The following is a 14,839-nucleotide window of genomic DNA, read 5'->3' on the forward strand; positions in this document are numbered from 1 at the left end:
TGAAAAGGGAGGTGACTGGTACAGGACACATGGGCAGGATCCTTTCATATACAGCAGGTCTGTCATTATGTGGTAAAGCCTGAGAGCGACTAAAATAGAGAGACAGACCAACAAAATGAGAGCTCTATGGGAGAGAAGACACAAAGTGACATGGGGGCAGTGCATAGCCTGGTAGACCAAAGTAAGCATCACCTCAGCTCTTTAACAGGACAAGTCAATCCTCTTGGGATATCTAACAGATACAGATATTTGTCTATAAATCAAACTAGACTCAAACTTAATACAATTTCAGTGGATGGTGCATCATTTTTTTTTAAGTTCATAAATTACTTCCTCAGCACTTAAAATATATCCAGTTACCCGTATTAAAGTACCCAAATATACCACAGATGGTTGTTGAGACTGACTGACAAAACAGGAGAAGTTGGCTGCTATTTTGGGGATGCTTGTTCTCAACCTGAGCTTTCATATCCTTAAAGGATGGATAAATATCAGCTAAAAGTGAGCAAATTTCGATTAAGTGTGAAACAGGGTAACTGTCGATGAAACAGCACTGCCCTCTGCTGGCCGGCTAATATTTAAATTATGGCTGACAACATACAACATCTAAGTTGCTATTCTTGATGGCCAATATGTATCTGTAATGTTGTGTTGGCAAAGACCTCCCCAACCTAAACTTAAAAACATACCAAACAATGTAAGGGCCGGCATCCACAGACAATAAACACAACGGATGTCCTTATAATTAAATGGTAACAATGTATAAACGGATTAAGCAAACGTAATGACATAAAAATAACTTAAAGTCTATACAAACAACTAAAGTTTTACGGAAGGTGAAGTGGGCTGCTAACCGCTGCGCTTGAAGAAGAATAAAATGTATAGCAGAGGATGGTTTCGATCCATCGACCTCTGGGTTATGGGCCCAGCACGCTTCCGCTGCGCCACTCTGCTCACTGTATTTTTCGGGAAAATTATACTATATAACATATACTTTTCACGTAAGTGATAAGGTGTGGTATTGGTGGCATGGTGGTTGGCCTCACAGCAGGATGTTTCTCGGTAAGGATCCATGATCAATATTTTTTCTCATCTAATCACTCAGTCTAGAGTCTAGGTTTTGACCCCATCGGGAAGTCCCGCCTTCTATCAACGTATAGTCTTTAAAAGTTAAAATGCAGTGCTGTCAATCATCATAAATCCCGCCCCTTAATGCCTAACAGACACGGATTTGACGGATGGTGCATTGGCCAATTAAAAATTTCCCTGTGACATGTGGCGAATGGCAGCATATACGATGCCTTGTTTTGGACGAATGAGGTTTGTGTGGATACAAGAAGCAACCAATCCCAGTTAGGGGGCGGGGCTCCCGCTGTACGACCGCGAACCGTTAAGGAGAAAATGGCGAATATCGTAAAGTCAAAGTTTGTGGGTAATGCAAGGTGTAAACTTAGCTAGCGAGAGGAGTACCCAATTATGCGTTAGTGTATGTATTTTTCCCCGTGTATTTCTGGTTTTCTGAAAAAATATCAGGTTTTAAATCTAGGTCATGTTAACTGAAGTTACATTTGAGGGTTGAAACTTGGAAGCGACGGACGATAGCTGGTGCGTTAGCTTCGGAAACATGGAGCTAGCTAATGCTAGCAGCTGTAAATAGCGTCCCTGCTCCATATTCAATATATTAGCCGTTTGATGTGATGTGAGCAGTCATTATCTGTACAATTGAATGCATTTTTAATGGATCTGTTTAAATGGCTTATCGTTGAGTGAAGGGCTCTGGAGCCTTTTGCTGTGTGTCGAGACGCTGCCGTTGACGGTATGGCTTTACACAACTTGGTTTTTCTTGTCGATGTGGATTATGGAGCTAATGAATCAACAGATCAGACCGACGTCAGAACCCATTCATTGAAACGAGGACTACTTCAAATCCTGCTGCATTTCGGCTACACGTACGGATTTGAAAAAGTGCGCTGGGGTTATAAATTTTTCCATTCAAAGACTGGCCGCAGTGCCAGCCTCATTACAAGGAGATCGGACTTCAAGGAAGTTAGCCACAAAACTTTTGAGGACTTTGACATCGAGTTTGAAGCCAAGTTTGATGTTAATGATAAAGCGTTCCCCTGTCAGCAGAAGCAGCAATGCATTCAATCAGTTTCAGTACAGAACGCTCTCAAAGAAGTCCTGCTAGACTTCCAATGGGATCGACCAGACATTACCTCTCCCACAAAGCTGACCCTGAGGCCCAGGAGGTCAAGTCGGCCTGGGAAGCCCAGCATTGTACAGGAGGACGACTTGGCAAGCAACGGGAGGAATATGGTGTTTATTGTGTCAGAGTGTCCACAAACCTGGACACAACTTGTGGACTACCTCTCCTTGGGGAACCATGACGTGCACACAACTGTATCAGAGCACATTATATCCAAGGGAATTCACGATATGCTGGTTCAGCGACAGGTGGTGCTACATTGGGTTGACAGCACATCCCAAGTTCCGGTAAGTTATCTCAGTTCTGTAACGTTTAAGTGATTGGTTGTATTTATTAAACTGTCCTGTATATTTATGTTGCTCAAACCAATATGAACTGATTATAAGACACTATACAACAACACAATTGCAAGAATGACTATGTGACAAATCACAAATCATACACGTTTCCAGACTCTTAAAATGTGAAAATCCATTACAGATATATCAAATTATGGTGGATACAGTAATGTCCTTGTAAATCAGCCAACTCAACATATTACAGATAATCAAAAATAATCCTGGTTCTTCACATCCATCACATTCCCCAAATCAATGTACAAAGGGCAATGAGACTCACTTGAGCATCCTTATGACAGGTGAACCCACTGTGTGCACGTAAATTTTTTTTCTTTGGAAGAGAATATAAACATCTGAAATCCGCAGCAAAGGAGTAAAAGTGCAATTTCCTTTCAATGAAGCAGAAGTGGGGTGATTAGCTGTAGAGATAATCAGCATGTAGAGTCACAGTCCAGGTATTAAGATAAAAAAAATAACCCTATAACAGTCAGTGGTAAGTTAAGAATTTATGACCTCTTTGCATGATTGCAGCACATGAATTGTGAGGATCATCTGGGCGCTGAGAAGCTGTCTCAGGCCCTGGCACAGGTGGGTGGCCAGGTGATCCCTCTGGTTGCCCTGTTGAACCTTTGCTGCCCTCAGAAGGTCGACTCCAGCTTTCGGAGGGAGACCTTTCCATTCAGGTCCAGCATTAGTTACCTGCTATCCTCTGAAAAGCTCCACCGCCGTGCTTTTCCAGTGACTGGAGGCATTCTACGATTTGGTCAAGGTAGGTTTCATAAATCTCTTACAATTGATTAGACATATGCTGGTGATGATTTGAGAAAACTCCCTCCAAAAACCTAAAGTAATTCATATACGCGAAATTATTTAAAGCATATTTTGTTACCATCTTACTGAGAAATATTGTTTTTGCTTAATATTGAAATGGTTTGAGGCCAACTTTCTAAGTTGTGCCTGTACTTCCAAATCTAAGAGAGAACTGCAATCCCCCAGTTACCTGGATAGGAAACATTTGCAACTTTAATAAAGAGGTAATTTTTTTTTTTTTTTTGGAGAGAAGACAAACAAGAAAAAAAAGGCTTCCCAAAAAAATTCAAGAAAAGTACATAAAAACAATATTCCATAACATGAATAAAACTCTACAAAAATGACGAGCAAGGGAATTTAACCTTGTTTTACTAGCATGAAGAGCCATTATTTCCCCTGTGTCACTCTTCACTTACCTACCCAGGAGATGCTACGTGGAACTGTGCCGTGAAAATAGAGCCAGTGTCACGCAGACAGGGACTCCTTCCAGAGTCACTTGAAGTATGTCTGAAAGGGGTGCTTCAGGGCTGGGATGCCTCATCACTGACACAGACCTCCACCCAGTCATGGGTGCTTCAGTGTGCTGACACAAATGACCCAGGAGCTGCTGCCTTCCATCAAATCCTAAGAGAACTGTCTGCTCATGCGGTGCACATGGTGAGGGATCCAACCGCGAGTGTTACATTTATTGTTGTTTGAAGGAGATTACAATTAAAAAAAAAAAAAAAAGTGTCTGTAATTTTCTTGTCATTTTCAGATACGTTTTTCACATTCTGTGATGTAACTTTCCAGGTGTCAGAACTATTATAATATTTCAACATGGCGGTTTAACTGGCACTCCAGTTGAGGCACATGAATGGTGGATTGCTGTATTATTTACAAACAATGATAAAGGTCTACTTGCTCTCCACATTTACTGATATCCTTTTTTCTTATCTTTTGACTTTTCCCCCCAGTTTGCTGAGGTCAGCGATAGCAGCCTGGTCTCCTCTGCTGTCCTGTCCCCTTCGTCCCAGTTTACAGCCCTGCTCACCTTTCTCCATCCCAGGATCACTCAGCATGATCAGCTGCTCACCACCGACATCGTCTCCCCTGCCACAGCTGAAACTTCAACTGATCTGCCAGATGTTGTGAGCAGCGTCCTTGGAGTAGTATATGACATCATGGAGGAAGATGGTGAAGGCACTGATGGTAAGGTTAAAGGTAGAAGGGGTCCAAATGCAGCTTTGGAAATGTCTTTGCCTGGATTTTTTTTTCAGTAATTCATTCAAAAATCCACATAATTAGGTCTCGAGACGAGATCACTTTTGAGTGGCCACACTTGAAGATGTAATGATGAGGCGGCTGATGGAGGGATGTCATTTGTTTTAACCTTGAGATAAGAATGCACAATTTTTGGTATTGACAGCATTGGCTTTGTTCATTGTTTTCAAAGCTGGATTAAGGAATTGTTGGAAACAGCAACCCCTAACGTGATGTCATCTCTAAATCAATATTGGATGGAATGCATCATTCTCTGTTCATCACAGTCTCAGCTCTCTAAGCAGCACACCAAATGCCTTGTGTTTGTGTCTCACGTCCTTCTCCCCTCCAGTCTCATCCTCTTATCAGAGAAATAATTTATTTTTGTTTTGTTCTGGATTATAAATAATGCTCTGCTTGTCTTTTAGCTTTTTTCTACTCACTGCTCTTTTTTTTTTTTTTTTTTTTGCGAAACATGTTATTGCTGTTTTTTAATTCCTAGATAAGTCAAATGATCATCCGGTTCCTGAGTGGGCCCAGCGGGAAGTCAACCATTGTCCAGTGACCGTAGGCATATTAGAGAGTTGGTTTCCTCAGTCGGACCAGGCAGGAGTGAGTTCCCATCTAATGGAGTCAATGAGGTATGGGAAATACAATATGCAATTGATTGTTATTGTGTAACACTTAATGGCATATTAAGATTTAAAATCAGTAATTCAAAGTGACCAAATATCTACCCCTCACAACTTAGGCACATCACCAAAAGTGACTTTTATGGTCCTGATGTTGTCATTGTTGCATTTTTGAACAGGCTGCTGCATGCAGCAACAGACCACAGAGAAGAGGAGGACTTTGTCTTACAGCAGGAGCTGATGAGTGACCTGGCAGAACTGTATCAGACATCTCAGCATGCAGATGACAAGAGGGGCAAGAAACGTAAGGAAGCCACAACTGTACTATATTCCTGCTTCTCCTTTTTCATGTTTCTATGAGGGCAAATAAGTTTATGATGATATACTGTAAAGTTTGGGAAGCAAATTCCCATCCATTCTAGACAAATACATTTTTCACTGAGAGAAAAACTGTAAAGTGTTAATTATTGAATATCTAATGTGTTACCTCTTGACCTGCAGGTGGCACCCAGCGCACTCCAGTCAAACAGAAGATGAAGACCATGAGCCGATCCTTGCAGATGCTAAATGTGGCACGACTCAATGTGAAGGCCCAGAAGAACCAGGCTGAGGCTGAGCAGCAGGGGCCAGAGGTCAAAGGTCCAGACAGACAGGGGAAGAGACGGTCAAGTGACAGAAACAAATCTAGAGGAGTGAACATCATCAGTTAGTATCCTGTTCAAAATAATACATTCATTGTCATGATGTAGGAAATATTTGAGGATGAAGCATGATGATGTCTAAATCCATCAGTAAATTAAAACATTTGTCTGACCTTTCAGCTCAAGGAGAGTAAAATTGAGATGAATGTGGGAGCAGTTCAAACAATGTTTTGACTGTGCTTGCTAGGTTTCACCTGTGAGGCAGAGCTGCTGTCCCATCTGAAATCCAGTTATGAGAAGACTGTGGCTGAGAGAGACTTGTCCCTCCTCACTGGTGTTCAGCAGCTCCTGTCTGCAATAAAAACCTTCCTTGTGGCAGAACCAGACCTGGAGGTGAAACACTTCGATGTACATTTATTTAAAGATTTGAATCATGGATGTAACTTTGTCCGTACAGCATTTTATTTTATTTTTAAGATGAAGAATAAATAAGTCAGACATTGAACTTTGAAAAGATTACATAAAATATGTAAAAGGCCATATTGAACTGTTGGATGGTGATAATTAGATTTTTCTTTTGCAGTACGTCCCTTTTTTTTTCTTTTTTTTTTTTGCAGGTGAAGACCTCCCAGTTTGTCCAGCAGCACCTACTCAAGACCAGCAAATCAATCAGGCAGTTTTATGGTACAACTGCTGATGCTGAGAGCAAAGTCAGAGAGTGAGTTTGTTATCTCTTTGGATTATTTTGGTTTGAGAAGCTGCAGTTAAACCCAAGAATATTGGTGGGTAACTTCAATTCCTCTTTCCCAGATATAACACTTGTGTTTGCCTGTTTATGTGTGGCTGGTCAATCCGCGGAGCTAATATAAATGTGGATATATTTTGAAATATTATATTTTGTTGTTGTCTCTCCAAGGTGCAAGCTTCAGACACTGCTCAGGCTGGAGTTGTGCCAACTCTTCTCCACAGAGAAGACTGACACTGTTGATGCTGCACAGATGGCAGAGGAGGTAGGATGCTGTGTATTGAATACTCCATGTAACTGCAGGGATAAGCAGTGTCATTCTTCTGGAAGCTATACTACACAACATAATCTAATACGTAAGATGCTCTTGTTCAGGGAATGGCCAAAGGATTTCCTGATTGGTCAATCCACAATAATACATTTCATTCATTTACTGCAACATTCTAACTTAATGTCATTATTTATACTTTTAAACTAGATTTACTTGTATTGATTTTTAAATTTATGTTTGTTCACCTATGCAAACTTCTTCTGCTTTTCAGGTGGCTGAAATGCTTAGGATTATATCCCTATCAAAAGATCCAATCAGTCTGACCAGGTTCCTTCAAGACGAGGTCCTCCCAGGGTAAGTATTTTCGACCACTGGAAGTGTGTGTGTGTACCTGCGTGCATGTGTACATAGCAAGAATAGATAGAAAAGTGTAGTAGTCCTGGTCATTTTTTACTTAATTGAAATGCTGATTTTTACTAAAAGCCTTTCTGTGTCATGACAGGTTCCTGACAACTGTCCCAAGGGTTCTTGCGGACATCTATCACAGTCTGGGCACCCAGCTCCCTGAGGCCTTGGTGGCCACTCTGCCCGCTGACTTTTTCAGTGATGAATCAATTTCCAAGGACAGCGTTTCTCCTTCAGCCACCTCGCCTCCACTTTCCACACACAGCCTGGTGTCAGATGGCGGACATCGTCTACAGGACCTGCGAAGCCGCTCCGCTACCAAGAGAAGGTGAGATTTGGTTAGAAAATATGCTGTTTTTGGTTGAAACTGAAAAAGGCTACAGTAATAAGAAATGTTGAATGTGTGCCTTCCAACTCGAATTGATGTTGGTATTCATGAATTGTATGAACACACCATGATTCATATTCTGTAAGTGCAGAATTTAAGAATTGTCTTTTTTCGTAGGAGTGGGATGCTGACTCGTCATCGCAGTATGACTGAATCGTCACAGATTTTGCGTCAAATTGAGATGCCTAAAAAGACAAGAGCTGTAAGATGACCAGAGTTAATGAATCCTCCCTGATGGTCTTTTCAGTTTGTAATAAAATCCTGATCAGTGATTATTATTTATAATTTGTATAATTGTTACTTATTCAGACTGTGTTACCTAATTGGTTGTGTATTCAACAGTCCAAATCAAAGGTCCGCAGTGCTTCTGAGAAACCTGTGACAGAGCCACAACCTCAAAAACAGGAAACACATGGTATGTTAAGTTTTTAGGATTGAGGTGTCACATTCTAAAGATGGACTACATTAGCACAGGCACCCTCATGCTGTCTGCCTCATACAGACCATGTTCTGTTCTTTCACAGAAGTAACCAAGGTGAGAAGAAACCTGTTCAACCAAGAGCTTGTTTCCCCCTCAAAGAAAGCCAAACTGCCGAGGAGCAAGTCTGTGTCCGCTGTGGAAGGACTGAAACGCAAGCGATCTCAAGAGTCCCAAGGTAAGAGTTCCTTATTGCAAATCAATGCAGAGAAAAACTGGTATAAAAGAAGTAAATAATACTGGTATTTTACCTACCAAAGGTATTTTATTTTCAGTATTTTATAAGGAAGTCTTTCTTTAGATTTTGTTTCTAGATCAACAGGAAGAGAGAAGTTTAGTATTTTTATTCCACTGCAAACCAATTTTTTTTATTCTTTTCATTTTTAGAAAATTATATCAGCGTACATTCTTTCATTTCAGAGAGGAGCAAACTTATAACAAATGCAGTGTGTGAGACGCCCCACCATAAACAAGTGTCAAATCGTCTCCTTTACCGACAGAAGATGGGAAGGTATGCTTTATGCAACAATTTGCCTTCTAGAAATTCCTTTAACAAATGTATTTTATGACCCAGAATGATCTTGCATTGCTAACTGCTTCAAATAAGAATTATTTACTTTTGTCGGTTCATTTTCAGAACCTCTGTCCCAAATGAGGAGTGTATTGTGGAGGAGTCGCCAGTAAAACCAGCAGAAGGTATTTTTAATGGAACCACAATTTGGTACTCTTCCTCGTTAAAACAATGTATACTGGATGATTATCAAGAAAATCTGCGCTGTCAGCGCAGAAAGATTTCAAATGTTGTAATATTGATCTGTGTGTATGTTTCTATGATACAGAAAATTGTTCAAATTTGCTTTTAGATGAAGTGATGACTATATAATAACTTTTGCTAAAAATACAAAATACTGTATTTAACATTTTTTCCTGAATTGTCAGTTCTGTTGTTATTCACATTTGACTCTGGTAAACTAGGATTAATTGTACATTACTGTTTCATAGGTTTGAGTTGAGTTTGAATGTACAAAAAGTGAAGTTTAAAAAAAATTCAAATGCCACCTATAAACTCAATAATAACATTTTTCACATTGCAGTAATTTGTACTATGTTTCTGTGTCAGACTTAAGGAGGAGCCCAAGGATAAAGAAGTTTGCTAGAAGACACTCAAACACCTTCTACTCAAGTTCTCAGCCTCAATCCCGGAACCTGGACAGAGCTCTCTCTGCCTCGCAGCTTCCTCTCAGCGATGGCAAACTCAGCAGTGTTAACCTAAAAACTGTCAGGTCTCCTATGCGACTTCTGTTCGGGGCAGCTACTTCCCCCCGTCGTCTTTCTACCCCCACAGAGTCTGCCAGGACCACTAGGACACGACTGTCAACTGACTCGAGTGTCTTTGAGGTAATTGGAAACATATGAAAAGCATTGCTACATGATGGACCTCAAGTTTTTATGACAAGTGCTACTGCAGACATCTTTTCTTTCAGGCAGATTTATACGTACTAAATACAATTAAGTATGTATAGTAATCTGCATTGTGAATGATCTTCATCAAAGTATTATTTGAGCTGTTTTGGGTATAGCTATTTTCTGGCACTGCTACCATAAATATAGAAATGTGAATTGTTTCATTCCTGTCTGATCCCAGTGTATTTCTGATATTTTTGTTTAGACTCCAAATAAGACACCAACGAAGACACCCAGCAAACGAAGAACCAGTCCAAGAAATGCCACCCAAAAGATGCCTCGAACACCAAGAACCCCCACATCCCCACCATCATCTAGGATGTATCTTGACTCTGTTGCAGAGAGCCCTGCTCCAGGCATCTCTCATGACTTCGGTATGGCACTGAGAGGCAGTCCCTTCAGATCTCCAGTCAGACAGAGGTGTGTGGTAGAGACGCCTACAAAGCAAAGCCCCTTGAGGAGCCCCCTGAAGGGGATTCTCAGGACACCAGTCAAGGCTTTAGGTGAATGTGGCCAGTCTTCTGGAGTACATTTACTCAGAAGTCCAGTTTCTAGGACTCCCAAAAAGAGTGTCACGTGGTCTCCACCTCCACGTAAATGCAGAGTGCCGGAGAATGCTTATGCTTTTAAAGTGCCGCAGTCCCCTAGCATTGTTACTCACAGTTCTCCAAGATTGCAGAAAACGCCCAACAAATGCTGCACTCCTGGGAAAAGCAACAACAACAAAACAAGTTTTGTCAAGTGTTCAGACAAGGCATCTCTAATAGGAAACCTTTTTTCTTGTCAAGTAAACCTATCAAGGATTCAAGAAAATACAAACGGTGTCAATTTGACAAAGGAAACCAATCTGAGGTCCTCTGAAGAATGTGAAAACAGTCATCGGGAAATGTCACCATCACGACCTCCACCACCTCCAGACCACCACCTCACACCAAAATCCAACAATAGAACTCAAACCAAGACCCCCAGTCCCACTCACCAAATGATTACACGCTCTGGACGAACACCAAGCAAAAGTACTTATGTTGCATCTCCATGCAAGCAAGCATTCACTCCAGTAGGTGGTACAGTTGCTTCAGAGGAAACACACATTACTCTGATGTCACCGGCAAAGTCACTGAGAAGAGTTAAGTCTGGTCAAGGTGCAAAAACCACCAGACATAACTTAAGGTCCCAGTCTAGTGACAGTGTTCCCTCCAGATCAAATACAGAATCCAACTCTGCTGAGAGTTTTGACCTTGTGGAGAAAAACATAGAGTCAGAAGCCAAAGTAGTAAACGCTGAGACTTTGCAAAATTCAGAGACTGACACGAGTTCTTGTACAGATACACAGCAGTTAGATTCTTCACAGTTCAACTCTACCTCGGACAACGAGAGTATGGACATTGTTGATGCATCAGTTGTAAAGACACAGTTTAGCGGAGGCCTCAGGATGAATATTAGCTTTTTGCGGAAGCCTTCAAAATCCAGTGAAGAGTTTTTGTCAGATATGGCCTCCCCTACACCAAGTGGGCCACAACAAGGCATACCAAGCCGCAGCTACGGCTTCCGGCAGACTCCTGACCGACAACAGAGGGAGGCTGCTGCTCGTTTGGGGTATGCCAATGATCCTCCTCGATTTTCAACCCCGAGAAGCCTTTCCAGACAGAGTCAAAAAAAGGATATGGGTACTCCAAAATCTGTTTGTTACCAAGTAGAGATGGAAATGCAAACATCAGGGCTTCCTAAACTCAAAATCAAACGCACAGACTCCATGAATGCTGGTGATTTGACCACTGATGGTGCTCCTCGATCGGGACCTCAGAGCCCTTTGGTAGGAGTGAAACCTTCCCAGCTGGAAAGCCCTTTGGCTTTGTGCTCAAAACACAGAGATCCTGGTTGTGTGTCTCCATCTATCTGTGCTCATGTGACTCCAGCGAAGAGCACGCCGGGTAAATGTGGAATCGTCCAGACTTACATCTGCCAGTCTTACACCCCGACACGCTATCCCGCAGGAACCTTGTCTCCTGTGGCAACAGCAGAGATCATCCCCCTGACCCCTTCACCTCAGAGTGTTGGAAGGGTGACTCCAGACAACCTCAATAGCTGGCCTCGCAGGAAGAGAGCCCAGATAGGTGTGACTGGAGGAAAAGATCGCTGCCTGAAGGGGGAGCCACTCCTGGAGGAGCTGCTGGAAGAAGCTGAGCTTGGAGTTAGCAGGCTACAAGACACAGAGGACACTGATGAGCCCCCAAACACTAAAGCATTTGATTCAAGACTATCACCTGAAGTGGGAGCAGATGCATCTCCACTGTGTCCGATGGAGGACTGGATTGAGAAGCTAGCTCGGCACGATGACGAAGCTGATCCCCAGACAGTTGATGGAGAAATGATCTGGACAGCTGGTAAAGGAGACGTCACATCAAGTAAGCTATGAGTTACACATTCTGAGAAACAATATTGTCCAACCATGTTTTTAAAGGAGTACAATCAGGGTAATATGCAATAGCAAAATGACCAAGTCTCTCTCTTTTTTTTTTTTAATGCATTAACCACCTTTTTGAACTTTATATGGCTTTTCTACTATAAAAATTGTATTAGTAAAGAATAATGAGAATGCTGTAATTAAGTTAAAACTGCTGAATTAAATCTAACCAAGTGCTAAATATGAAATTTCCATATTGTGATGCAGTAATTTAATCATGGCTGTATTCCTAACTTTGACAGCAGTGACTCCGCCCACCTCAAAGGCAAGAAAGCCAGTGACAGCAAGTGGAATTTTGGCCCTCACTCACTCTCCATTGTTGTTCAAAGGCAAAGCAGGCTCTGCTAGCAAGAGATGTTCACTCTTAAAAGGTAAAGAGTTTTTATTCTTGTGTATTTACTGGCACAAGATTTGATCCGTCAATAAAAGGGCACAGACCAGTAGACCACTACAAATGAAATGCATCTTTTTGCTTTGTTAACGCATCAGCACTGAAAAGTAATGGCTCATTTTAGCTGCTATGCTGCATCTCCCCATCAAGTTCCATGAAAGCTTTCTGCAAAATCCCACTGGTAGAAAGACCAGACCCCGTGTTTCCGACTAAAATGTTTCTTATATGAAAGAATACGTTCTGATAACGTGGGAACAGACCAGCGGGGAGGCTTTTCGGAGCTATGGAGGCAGTTTTAGCAGCAAATTAAATTCTCCTGATGTAGGAATGAGATTTTCAAAAGTCACTTGTGTCCATCAAAGTCTTTTTAACCAGTTCAAAATGCCAGGCCCTCCTCTGACAGCATCCATCTGGGAGCTTTTGAGGCCATATTCATTTGAGACACTTTGGTTCTTATGATACAAGATGTGTGCTGAAGTTAAAATGTCAGTGCAATGTAGAGCGTAGATTACATTATAGATAGGTAGGTAGATAATGAGTGGATGGATGGATAATAAAGACAGTACGACCACACAGGGCCTGAGGACTCACCTTTTGTGTGGGTTCGTGAGATTTTGTGAGTGAAAAAAACTGCTTGACCAGCACCTGGCGACCTGACATTAAGCGCAGGGCAATCCGTGTTCGCCGCAGAACCGTCACATTGCTGGCATTTGTGGAAGAGTGTAAGAAAAAAAACATGCAGCTCCCATTAAAACCATTACAAATATGCACTAGCTGTTTTTTTTTGTTTTTTTTTTAAAGGCTATGATGGGCACAAGTTCTCATGGTTATCCTCACTGTTGTGGAGTGTACATTTTACTTCACGGATGTGCTCGTGGGTCAGGGCTCTCCTGAAATCTGGAATTTCCTCTGTAACCCAGGATTATTTTAAAGAACCCGTTGACCATTGACGCCAGACTGTTTAATGAAGGTTGACGAACAAACCTGTGAATGTTGCAGATGAAGCTGCACCAGAGATGACGATGGAAGTTGATGTGGAACACTCTCCCTTCGGCCAGCCCATCAGACCATCGTACACGGGGAAGAGCTACAGCAGGAAGAGGCTGCTCCACTGAACCACAACATTTGGCAAGCCAAGCTTTAAAAAAAAAAATAATAATAATAATCTGCTGCTGTGTGCAGCTGTGACGTCGTGAGCCCTTCTTTGTCAGGAGAACTTTTGATGGTACATCTGAGAGATGTGTCTCAGGCACCACTTCTTCAAACATTTTGTATATGAATGTCTCTTTCAGTCTCATCAGACACTTTTAACCCACAAACTTTCCCTTCTCGCAGTTATTCTTGTTTCAGTCCGGGCATTTTAAGACTTACTGTTATAGGTAAGTTTAATACTGAGACTTTTAGCTCTGCAATTTAAATGGTATCAAGATTCTCCTACTGTTCCTTTCTATGATTTTATTAAAAGTATGCTGTGTTTCCTGTTTGGGTCTTTTAGACTTTAAAAGTGTAGAAAAATGGTCACATTAGTTATGGAATTTGGAAGTTTACAATCAGAGTAGAGCCTAATATTGAGGATTTATGTTCTGATGTATGATTATTTATTAGTATTTTGTTTTTTTTTCTCTACATTAAATCGATTTTAAGTAAAAGGGAAGGACTGGAGAATGTGAGAGTATATTCACAGTGTAAATATGTACTCAAGTCTTTTGTAAATAAATGCAAGGTTTTGTAATTAACTTGCTGAATATGTGTTTTGTTACCCTGCTTTGCGCTTCAGAATTAACATTTTAATGGCTGTCAGTCAGCCACAAATTTGAAAATCCAGAAGGTCGCGGTCGAAGATTAATTGAGCTGAAGCTGAATTCTTGTCTTCGATTGCTGGGCAGCGCGGCTCAGGTGTTAGTGGCTGTCATGTAACCCAGGGGTTCGACAGCCCCCGCCTCACCTGTAGAACTTGGCCAAGTTTCCCGGAGCAAGCTAGAAAGGTACTATTGAAATACAGTCCATGTGCTATTTACTAGTCATGAGACTGGTTTGCTACTGAAGCACCAGTTTGCTTTTGGAAATGGTGACACTTTTGCTTTATGCTTTCTCCTGGAAAGATCTGATGATTTTGATATGTTCAGTGCCTGCTAAACCTATTCAGTCTATTTTGATTTTCTACCACTTATCTTGTTAAGGGTCACGGGGGTGTGGAGCCTATCCCAGCAGTCTTCGAGTGAGAGGCGTGGTTCACCCTGGGCAGGTCACCAGTCCATCACAGGGCCAGCACATAGAGACAGACAACCATTCACACTCACAGCCACGCCTACGGTCAATTTAGAGTATCAGTCAGCCTCGTCCCCTCTTGATGTCTTTGGACTG

General features: G+C 41.7%; 1 protein-coding gene and 1 non-coding gene across 2 annotated transcripts; one reads left to right on the top strand and one right to left on the bottom strand.

Moving 5' to 3' along the window:
* Positions 1-882: 882 nt before the first annotated feature.
* On the bottom strand, positions 883-954 carry trnam-cau (transfer RNA methionine (anticodon CAU)). Its single transcript has one exon. It is a non-coding gene; the product is annotated as a tRNA-Met (tRNA).
* A 395-nt stretch (positions 955-1,349) lies between these two features.
* On the top strand, positions 1,350-14,215 carry ticrr (TopBP1-interacting, checkpoint, and replication regulator). Its single transcript, XM_086209528.1, has 21 exons — positions 1,350-2,493; positions 3,076-3,313; positions 3,779-4,011; positions 4,311-4,545; positions 5,099-5,237; positions 5,408-5,532; positions 5,730-5,933; positions 6,117-6,262; positions 6,487-6,587; positions 6,786-6,879; positions 7,157-7,239; positions 7,388-7,618; positions 7,796-7,880; positions 8,021-8,093; positions 8,203-8,334; positions 8,577-8,667; positions 8,794-8,852; positions 9,277-9,554; positions 9,826-12,025; positions 12,327-12,455; positions 13,475-14,215. Exons 1-21 carry the CDS (start codon positions 1,819-1,821, stop codon positions 13,588-13,590), a joined length of 5,667 nt encoding a protein of 1,888 aa, XP_086065654.1. The 5' UTR covers positions 1,350-1,818; the 3' UTR covers positions 13,591-14,215.
* Positions 14,216-14,839: the final 624 nt, after the last annotated feature.

Source organism: Aulostomus chinensis, chromosome 7, assembly GCF_037954235.1.
Source record: "Aulostomus chinensis isolate RoL2024-O1b breed Wild chromosome 7, RoL_Achi_v1.0, whole genome shotgun sequence".
Lineage (NCBI taxonomy): Eukaryota > Metazoa > Chordata > Actinopteri > Syngnathiformes > Aulostomidae > Aulostomus > Aulostomus chinensis.